Source organism: Dendrobium catenatum, unplaced genomic scaffold (genome assembly GCF_001605985.2).
Source record: "Dendrobium catenatum unplaced genomic scaffold, ASM160598v2 fragScaff_scaffold_565, whole genome shotgun sequence".
Taxonomy (NCBI): Eukaryota; Viridiplantae; Streptophyta; class Magnoliopsida; order Asparagales; family Orchidaceae; genus Dendrobium; species Dendrobium catenatum.
The window spans coordinates 79,270-89,299 of record NW_021319027.1 but is presented as its reverse complement, the minus strand read 5'-3'; the positions used below and the strand labels follow the sequence as shown (position 1 = coordinate 89,299).

General features: G+C 36.2%; 1 protein-coding gene across 1 annotated transcript; it reads left to right on the top strand.

Moving 5' to 3' along the window:
* The first annotated feature begins 3,601 nt into the window (after positions 1–3,601).
* On the top strand, positions 3,602–9,731 carry LOC110105524 (B-cell receptor-associated protein 31). Its single transcript, XM_020835064.2, has 2 exons — positions 3,602–4,292; positions 9,131–9,731. The coding sequence occupies exons 1-2, from the start codon at positions 4,010–4,012 to the stop codon at positions 9,511–9,513; spliced, it is 666 nt and encodes a 221-aa protein (XP_020690723.1). The 5' UTR covers positions 3,602–4,009; the 3' UTR covers positions 9,514–9,731.
* The last annotated feature ends 299 nt before the right edge of the window (positions 9,732–10,030 follow it).

The window sequence follows — 10,030 nt, the reverse complement described above, 5'->3', positions numbered from 1 at the left end:
AAATGCTAAACAACACCAACTAGTAAAATTGATGCAAATATTAAGGCCTCAAGCTACGTCAACAGAGTTGAAGAAAAGTTGATAAGAAATTAGAAAAAAATATGCAAGATATCAATTGCTAGTTGACAGGGCTTGACTTATAATCTGCACTAAACTTATCTCCAACACCTCTGTTGGGCGCTAAAGTGCCCCTAAGACTCTGCCACATTGTTCTACGTGAAGCTACTGCTCAAACTCCTCACATCAACACATCTCCTTCTACAATAGCGATCGAACCAGTAATATATTTACCTACTTAAACTCCCTATGAGATTCATCTGGAGGTCAATGTATTCTCACTTGCTTTAGTGGTCTAGTTAGCCATCCAAACATCAACCCTTGACCAACAACTATAGTTTCTCTCGCTTGCAATGTGTGTGCATGATGGAAGAAAAGCATGGACTTGCACTACAGTAAAATCTCTTATTACGGCAGCCTAAATCCACTGAAAATCGTGAAATTCCACTGGAAAATATGCATTTCCATCGGATTTCCAGGGGAAATGCAGTCGACGGTAAAACAAGCGTCGGAAACATTGTTCTGACAGAATTGTGCGATATTATTCGTTGTTTACGAGACACTCTTACCAATGGTTTATCCGCAGGGGGATAAACGTCCTTTGGAAATATCAACTGGACATGGAACGACAGAATACCCGCCGGTTACACTGCCGCTTATATCGGCAAATATATTTCGGCTTGAAGTTTCACCGGTTATTTCCGCCTATATACCAAGGTTTTCCTATAGTGTTGCTTGTTTTTGCTAGAAAATTCAAGCATGTTCTCTGCTTCGACAAATTATTTTTATATTACTTACCACTTTTGTATAAGATATATTAGACCGAACTTTAATGACTCTAGTCTTATTGTAGGACACACAAGAGCTAAGAAATAAATGGTTAAAATTACTATTCTCACAAAGTAGATAATAAAAAATAAGTATAGCTCCATGGTTACCCATCTCCCATAGATTCACCAACATTGACACTTATATACCATGACCTCAAGATTCTACTTGGGTTTCTTATGTGGCTTGATCTTTTTTTTTTTTTTAGCGACTATGTGGCTTGATTTTATTTTATTACTCACTTCTACTTTGAGGGCAATGTTGATGTTGAAGGATTTGATAATGATATTATCAATACTATAATGAGTATATTAAGAATATATTTGAGATTATTTGTGAATCATTAGATAAGTAATAGCTATTAAGAGCTAATAAGTGGTCTATATGTTTTGTATTATGCATAAATACTTTGCATTTGGGAGAGTTTAGGGCATAACAAATGAAACGAATCCTTTAATATCCTAAATACTCTTCTTCCTTCTCCTCCGCCAAATCCTCCATTTTCTAGGAGTGCCAAAAAACTATAATCATCATTTATCCCTCAATTCTCCTTGGGTTCATATCACTTCTAAACAAAGCTATTATTGCTGCAGTCATTGACAACATGACTATTGTTGTGTCCAGGAGTATTCGCGGAGTAGAGAAATATCATATTTAACGTCTTAGCGTTGTACAAAAATTTGGCACGCAATCAGATAAGTGAGTGTGTAGCATTCATAGAAGACACCAAGATTTTACGTGGAAAACCCCTGAAAGGGGGAAAACCCATGGGGCCTAGTCCAGTTCGAATGAATCCACTAGTATTGCAATTGATTACAAATGAGGCCCTTCTTTGGGAGAAGGCCTTAGCTTGATGTACATTTTATAGAGTACATTACATAATGTGAATACAAAGAATCACTATTAACGTGTTCGTTTGGTCGGGACGACCATTGTCTGGTGACGGAGGTCAGAAGAATCGTAGTCGGCGGGTGACGGAGGTAAATAGGACAGTTGCTTTACGACGGAGGCTGGAAGGACTGTGTCTGATGATGAAGGTCAGAAGGACGGCGTCAGGTAGAAGTCCAACAATGGAAAGAAATCCATCTTCGGATATACGTCCAACGAAAGTCCAATAACTGTTAGAAGTCCGACGTCCGGTAGAAACTTGGCGAAGAGTGAAGGTCAGGTGTCGGGTAGAAGTCCGACGTCTATTGGTGGACGAGGAGAACTCCGGCATCACTTGGGCGGAGTTTCAGCGTCAGGAGGTAACTCTGTCGTTAATTGAGAAGAATTTCCGCATCCCGTGGAAGTTGGGCAGAATTATGGCGTTCTCCCGAAAATCTCGGCGTGTTCGGGCGGCGGGAAGAACTCCGACGGTGGTCGAGGAGGAGCTGATTCTCCTTCCCCTTCTCTTCTTCTTCCCTTCTTCTTCTTGCTTCTTACTTGAGTCCCTTCTTATGGAGAATGAGGGCTCTGTTTATAGTTTTTCTGGAGTGGCATAGTTTTTAAATAGGTGTGAGATCAGGGGCGAATATAGAGTGGTCGAATGGATGGTTGATGTTGAATCCTTCGATTGTGCACTGTTCATTGGACATTTGAAGGCCTTAGTGATGTTCGAATTCTGTGATCTTGGGCTCGTTGGATTCGTCTCGTCGAGCTGCTCGATTCGAGTATAAGCTCATTAAAATCAGAGACCGTTTGATAACTCAAATTGTGGTATGAGCTTTCCAACAGGACTTCGGGCGCTTGATTTGGGCTCATTTGGGCTCGGACTGAGTTGAATTTGGTGTCGTTGGATTCGTATTTCCAAGACGCTCAGCTTGACTATAAGCTTGCTGAAATCAGAGTTCAGGTGATCCCGGATTTAATTTTTGAAGTTTCCAACATGATGTTTGCCTCGAGATTCGTGCTCAATCAAGATAATTCTTTGATAACGTATCAACAATAATGACTTGCATCATTTCTAAAAAAGTGTGCATAAGTATATAATTAAGCCAAATGTACTAAGAATATTCTTAACTCATAAAATGTCTATTTTACCACAAAACTTTTCAATAATATATATATTTTTAATAATTTTGATACATTCATCCACCGAAGTTTAAACTTGTAATTATTATTTTTTATGAATTATTGCTATTAGTTTGAAATGAGAATTTGACTCTTAATAGACAATCATGAAGAAAAATGACTTTTGTAGCTGATTCCACCTAGTCAGATAAAACTTTATGTTGTTATTATTGTTTTTGTTACCTGAATTATTTTAATGATATAAAAATTTAAATGAAGCTTTTATTTTTTTGTCCCAAACAAATGTCATACTAATTTGGCATATTAGATATAAAAAAATGCTCCTAAATAAATTATACATTTTATAGATCAATTGGGCAATACATCACATTCTACATTTGCAAAATAATTTTGAAGTCAAAACTCGGTCAAAATAAATTAATTAAAAAATACTGACACTTGAAATGATTTTTTCTTAACAAATCATAACTTCAAAAGAAACTCTACTAATTTTGAATGCAGTGCTACAGAGAGGCTGTGGGCCACACTGCTTTTTTAATAAAATAATTTTGATGTGAAATTATTATAATATTCTATAAATAAATATAAAAATTTAAATATTATATATATAAATACTAAATAATTTGAGCCATCCCTTTAATTAAAAAATAATTTAAAAAACAGGAATTATGAAGTCTTGCTGGTTTCATCTTTTACATGTGGGGGTTAATAAAAGGCTCAGATGTTAAATGGTCGACGAATCTGGCTTAATTATTACCTACAAGCAAAGCCATCAAATATTACAGCTCCAACCTTCCAGGGTCCATCGTGCAACAAAAATTTCACTCTTTAGGCAAAGCTGGAGGGGTCCAGAATGCAATAAACAAGTCGGCAGGGTCCAAAAAGAAAAAAGTGTTTCGTTTCAACCTATTCGCTCAACAATTGGGTTGTTGGACAGAGTCATCAAAGGAGAAAATTTCTTGTGTTTCCATATGGTTTCAACCCTTTCAAATCCTTAGGCCTTGTGCTCGTTCGATCTTTGAAAATTCTCGTAGGCTTATAAAGGATTCTGCCGGGTCGATTCGTTATCTTCCTCTGATTTTGGGTTTTCGGCGCTTGGAGAAGGTATACGATGATCCGGATTTTGTTCACGCTGCTCATGGCGGAGGTGGGGGTAGTGATCGTCCTCCTCTTCAAGACGCCGCTCAGAAAGCTTGCGGTCATGGGGTTAGATCGGTTGAAGCGAGGCCGCGGGCCGGTCATGCTGAAGACGGTAGCGGGGACCATCCTTATCATGCTCTCCTCGAGTATCTATGGCATGGCCAGAATCAAGAATCGATCCACCGAGATAGGAGGGCTCAATCCTACTGAACAGGTGCTCATGAGCTTCCATATCCTCGAAGCGTCGCTGATGGGTATGGTTTCATTGTGATTATTTCCCAACCCTTCAGATTTTTTGAATTAATATCATTTCGTTTGGATTGTTGACGATGATTACGAGATGGGAGATTCAGGATATTAGCGAGTTTTAGATGGATTTCAGAACTTCATTAGGGCATTCTAATATTGCAAGTGGAATTATGGTCGTAGATTTGGTTAGGGATTGGAGTTGTAGAGGCTCATTTAAAATAAGGGGGTTACATATCGCTTAAAACATTAGGGTTTATATCTTTAACATCTAAATTTTATTATTTACATCATTAACAGAGTTAGCGGATTTTGCTGGTCACTTGACGGATCTTGTTGGGCCCGTTGATGCGTTCTCCCAGTGAGCTCATGCACGTCTTCCTCTTCTTCGTCGCACACCATGGACTTGTGTAGGCCTTCTTAAGAGGCTCCTGCACGACTTCTTCAGTTCCTCCATGTGTTGCCTAGATTAGTCATGCCTTTTTCATCAAGCTCCCGTCTGATTTGCACGTTTCTTTGTTGTCGAGGGCTTCATGAATTTTGGTGGGAGTGAAAGAGAGGTAGATTAGATAAGGCTGTGAGGGTGGAAAAATTATTACCTTTGGAGCCTGTACGCCATCTAGACTCCAATCAAAATTGGCCACGTCGCCTGTACACAGGTTTTGTATTATATACAACTTGTGCATAAACCTATAGATAGGCTATGTACAGGCGATGTGGTCTATTTTGATTGGAGTCCAAACACAAGCTATGTCCGGACTCCACACGTAATAATCTCTCATGAGAGTGAGTGGCTTAGAGGTGATCAACATCATGTGAAGAGCAACATATCTAATGGCAAAGGGTGATGGATTGGTGAAGCGATGGGGGGGGGGATCATTTTTTTAATTTAATTTGGATGTTTTTACCGTCTTTGATTTTTTTTGAGGAAATTTGAGGCCAAGTCCAATGTAATGAAATAATAAATAAAGTTTATTTGCTACAATACTTCTATGGATAAAAAGGGAAATAAAGCAAGGTTGATCCATGAACTAGAGGGCAAGAAACTCATCCAGCCAGCTCATCACCTTGGGACATGCCTTAAACTAGCTTACAATTAATCAAACAAGAACCACGTACTCCACATAGAAATTAAGAATAATAGCCCAATCAAATCCCTTAGAAGGCGCAATCACACTACTGTTGGATAATCACTTCACCCATTAAGAACCAAGAACAATGATAGCCAAACGTGCCACTAAAATTTTCTGATGGGCAAAGATTGGGTGTAGCACTCTCTTTTGAACCATTTAGCAATGTCTACCCCAAAAAACAGATAGTGTGGTAGCTAGGAGTAAGCTTAATGGGGTTTTTATGAAGTGTGAATGGTGAAGTGAGTATTTCTGATCCATTGAATAAAATAAAGGAGATCTTGCATCAGGGTGTGGTGGGTTTATAGTGTCTGTGTATGATGGAGAAAACATAGCTTTTGTATAGACAACAAAAACAAATATTGGCCAATTTTTAGGAGCACACCTATGCTGGAATAAGGGGGATCACATAGAATCACCTTGTGTAAAAAAATTTGATAGTATTTAGCTTGCTAAGGCCAGATTGTTGACAAATGTAGCGCACCATAGGTACATTTTTTGACCTAAACAAACTTCCACTTTTTCATCTTATCATATAGACACAATCTACTCATTGCAAAATATAATGTGTTCTATTTATCAAAAATTACACGAATGTTGTGATATATGACCTATGAATCAAGTTGTCTGTGAATGAATCTTTTTTAATGTGAAGGTTTTGAGTTAACATTTTGATGGAGAAAATTTAAGCTTTTTAAGAGGAATATATTAGTGTTTTTTTTTATATTCAATAATGGTAATTTCTGAGTAGGGATGATTTTTTTTGTCCCAAAAAAGCCACAATATTATATGAGAAAAGGGTCAAAATAATCCCTTGGCTTTTATAAAGGACCAAGATGGCCCCCAACTTTAAAGGACCATTTTTGTCCCTCAAGTTTATAAAGAGGAATCAAAATAGTCTCATGGTGGGATTGTTTTGGTTTCTTTTTTCAGATTTAAGGGACTAAAATGATATTTTAATATAGTTGGGGAGTCTTTTGGCCTTCCATAAAATGTCAAGGGATCATTTTGGTTCATCTTTCATATTATATTCATGTTCTCATGTAAAGCATCCAAGAGGTTTCTTAGATATAATTGCGCAGCATTAAAACAAAGATAATTTTGTGTCAGTGGAGCTGACTGAATCGATTGATCTTCTCCAATGCTACTTCACATCTGCAAAAGTTATTGCATTTGTTCATTTTCTCTTAATTAAGATGTGATATATAATCAACCATTAGTATAATACTTCTTGTAATGATGATTTCACAAAATTTTTTTTTTCAAGTTTTGTGATAGTAATTATGGGGCTGTTATCAGCTTAAAAAGGTTTTCTGTGATGTCTTTTTTCTTTATGCAACTTTTTGAATTTTTTTTTCCAAAAATAATCATTGGAGGAACTTTGATTCCTAATGAACTGCATGGATTTCTAGAACTGTAGGTTATGTGCACAATTATTTTACAATACTACCGGTGCTTCATTATGCAAAGAGCCTATCTCATTCAATTTATTTGTTTCCTTTTTAGATTATGATTTCTATATAGATCCTCACCCTGCCTTCTTCTCCTGAAAGAATCAATTATAATATGCCGTAATGCTAGATGTTTAAGGTTTATTATATATCTTGCTTAGATATTAGAAAAAATAAAAACAAAAATGAATCTCCTGAATCCTTGATTTGTTAAAAATAGGTGATTCTTTTCATAATATTCAGTTAATTTTAAATGCATTTTAAGTGGTGCGACATCTAGTGCGCTATGATTTTATTAATTGATGTTAGCATCTTGTAATATTGTTTATTACGAATATTTAATATGGTTATTATGAATATTTTTCTGTAAGGACACTTATGATGTGACTCTCAAAGCCTACAGCTCTTGGAAATGCATACTGTCTGCATTATATCAATTATCAGAAAATTTGAAAATTGTGTTGTAAATGATTAAATGGTTTATTCAGAGTTGTATTTAACTCTAATTCGACTTCACTTCTATGCGTATTTATGATGGATAGGAAAATGAGGTATAATGGAAGGAATAGGAGACATGTCTTTTGAAGAATTCTATTCCCGTTGCTATGTCGTCGAGTGATTTTAGCAGCCTTTGGTTGCAACAGAATTCTGTTACTATATTATCGTTTTCTGAGGCCATTTGTTGATTCTTTTGATGAGATTTTGATATTGAACTTTGAAGCTGTCCTATTCCTACTGTATCTTACTATTTCGTAGGTGATTCCTATTCTTGCACCTTGCGGTATATTGAAATTGCTTGTAAGGCGACACCATTTGAAATGGTCTATGTTCCTTTTTTTGTGGCACCAATGAAATCACGGCATAAGTATTCTATTTTCGCTAACCTTATCTGCATGGTTGCTATTTTCTTACAAATCAATGTGTTGTCTGGTATGAAATAAATTTTTATGATGGTAATACTTAATTTTTGGATATCAAATCATTCATCCTTATTCGATATAATGAAGTGTGAGACTTCAAGTATTTGAGGAGAGACTATCTTGTTGTTCAAGAGCCCAATTTGACACTATCTTCATGTTAAAAAATATGACTTGCTTATCCATGACTTTTTTCCTTTCTTTTTTTTGTCACTCTTTATTTTTCTTCTTTTCTTTATTATTTGTCATTGGCTGAAAGTGCAATCAATATTCACAATTTTTGCTTTGTTTTGGTTTCTTCTTTTGTGCCAAATTTCAATTGCTTGCATGGTTATCAATTTTTTCTTATCAATCTTATCAATTTTTTAATACTATTTTGAAGACTATGGTTAGAAAATCTTAGTAATGACCTTTCTTTATTAGATTTAAACGAGAATTTGGCTTTTAATAGGACACAATGGAGAAAAAGGATTCATGTAGCCGACCCCACGTAGTGGGATAAAGGCTTGATGTTGTTGTTGTTGTTGTAATCTTTAACAGAAGCCCAAATTTTTTGGTCTAAATTGATTTATTATTATTTATAGTTTTCATTGAAAGTAATAAATTATTTTAACATTAATGATCTGTTTCTTCTGAAAAGTTTCATGTTTGTGGAATTGGTGGATTGCATCTAAATTTAGATTGTATTCTGGACGCGCATTCATTAATGATCTGTCCTTCCTTTTATCTACACACTTATGAGCACCACATTTTGAATTGAGCACTAATAAGAAGCATGTATAGGAACTTAAGAGAGATGTTTGGTAGCTAAATTTAAAGATGCTGTTGTAAGACTATGAACAGAAAATATGATTTGATGTAGGATATGGTTCCCTTAGGATCACATTTAGGGACCTTGGAATCACTCCAGTGAATGATAAACTTTCATGCTTTATCTTTTTCAACCATTTAACCCTGACTAAAGATCGGGTAGAGGTCATTCTATCTAAACTCAAGTAGATCCAAGTCTAGTTAAATGGTTGGTTCATTCGAGCCAACTTATCTTGTTAATGATTCAAATAAAAATTGATATAGGCTTCGTTTGAGACAGCTATCTTACTGCTTCTTAAAGCAGCTTTTTAGTACAAAAATTTTTTGTACTAAAAAACTGCTTTGAGAAGCAGTAAGAAATTCGTCCCAAACAAAACCATAGTCTCAATTTTTTGAAAATCAACATATATACGCATATCCATGTGTATTCAATAGTCAAACTCACGGTGGACTAGATCGTTACCTTTTTTGTACCCGGTTCTCCTTTGCTCCCAATGCTATCTTGTGGATTTAGTTTTGAACCGTCGAACTCCTGCAGGCTATTCACTACTGCTTGCTCTCATCATTGACCGATTGCACCATTACATTAGAGAGCTACGTGGGTTGAGAAAAAGCATGGAAGCTGTAATGAAGCAAAACAGGGCATTAGAAGAAGCAAAAAGTGGCGGCTCCGACGAAATCAATACTCGCGACAAAGAGATTGCCAAGTTGAACGAACAGATCCAGCAACTCAAAACAGAAAATGAGAAAAAACTTAAGGAACTAAAAGCAGCAGAAGCCAACACCACAGCTCTAAGGAAACAGTCAGAGGGCTTTCTTATTGAATATGACCGTCTATTGGAAGACAACCAGAACCTTCGCAACCAGTTGCACTCGATTGATCTCACCTTATCACACTCCGATTCAAAGAAGCATTCATGAAACTCCTCACTTTTGTATTTCAGTGTTATACCTGAAAAAACTTTATATTGTTTAAAACTTCATAGTTATCCCTTTTATACGCTTTGTGGATTTTGTGAGTTGGTGAAATGATAAATCAGGAATGTTTATTTTACCTTATCTGAAACTGTACTATCGTTTTGTTTTTTTCCAGTACGTCATTTGGTACTGCTAGAGTGAAATGGTTGTGATTTTATCAATTGGCAATTTCTCTGATGCATTGTAAATTTCAACCTTGGTCACAACTTTGGTATTTAAACAGCTTTTAAATCTCCATGTTTCCAGCTGATTAAAGCCCTTGTTCTCTTTGACTCCATGGGTAAACATATGTAGGAGTCTGATTAGGCGTTTATTCTGATTTAGCTACTGAGGTCTGCTATATTGTTAGTGCCTACCTTGTAAAGGGAAAAATTATTCTGTGCGGGGGCCGGATGGCGAGAACTGTCCGGATTTGTTGTGATTTAGCTGCCCTTTTTTTGAGTATTTATAAAAGCACAAC

What these genes read in the sequence shown, in the direction of transcription:
- LOC110105524 (XM_020835064.2), top strand. Translation starts at nt 4,010, where the DNA reads ATGATCCGGATTTTGTTCACGCTGCTCATGGCGGAGGTGGGGGTAGTG. An exon ending in CCTCGAAGCGTCGCTGATGG is followed by an intron (nt 4,293 to 9,130) that starts GTATGGTTTCAT and finishes GAACTCCTGCAG; the next exon opens with GCTATTCACTACTGCTTGCT.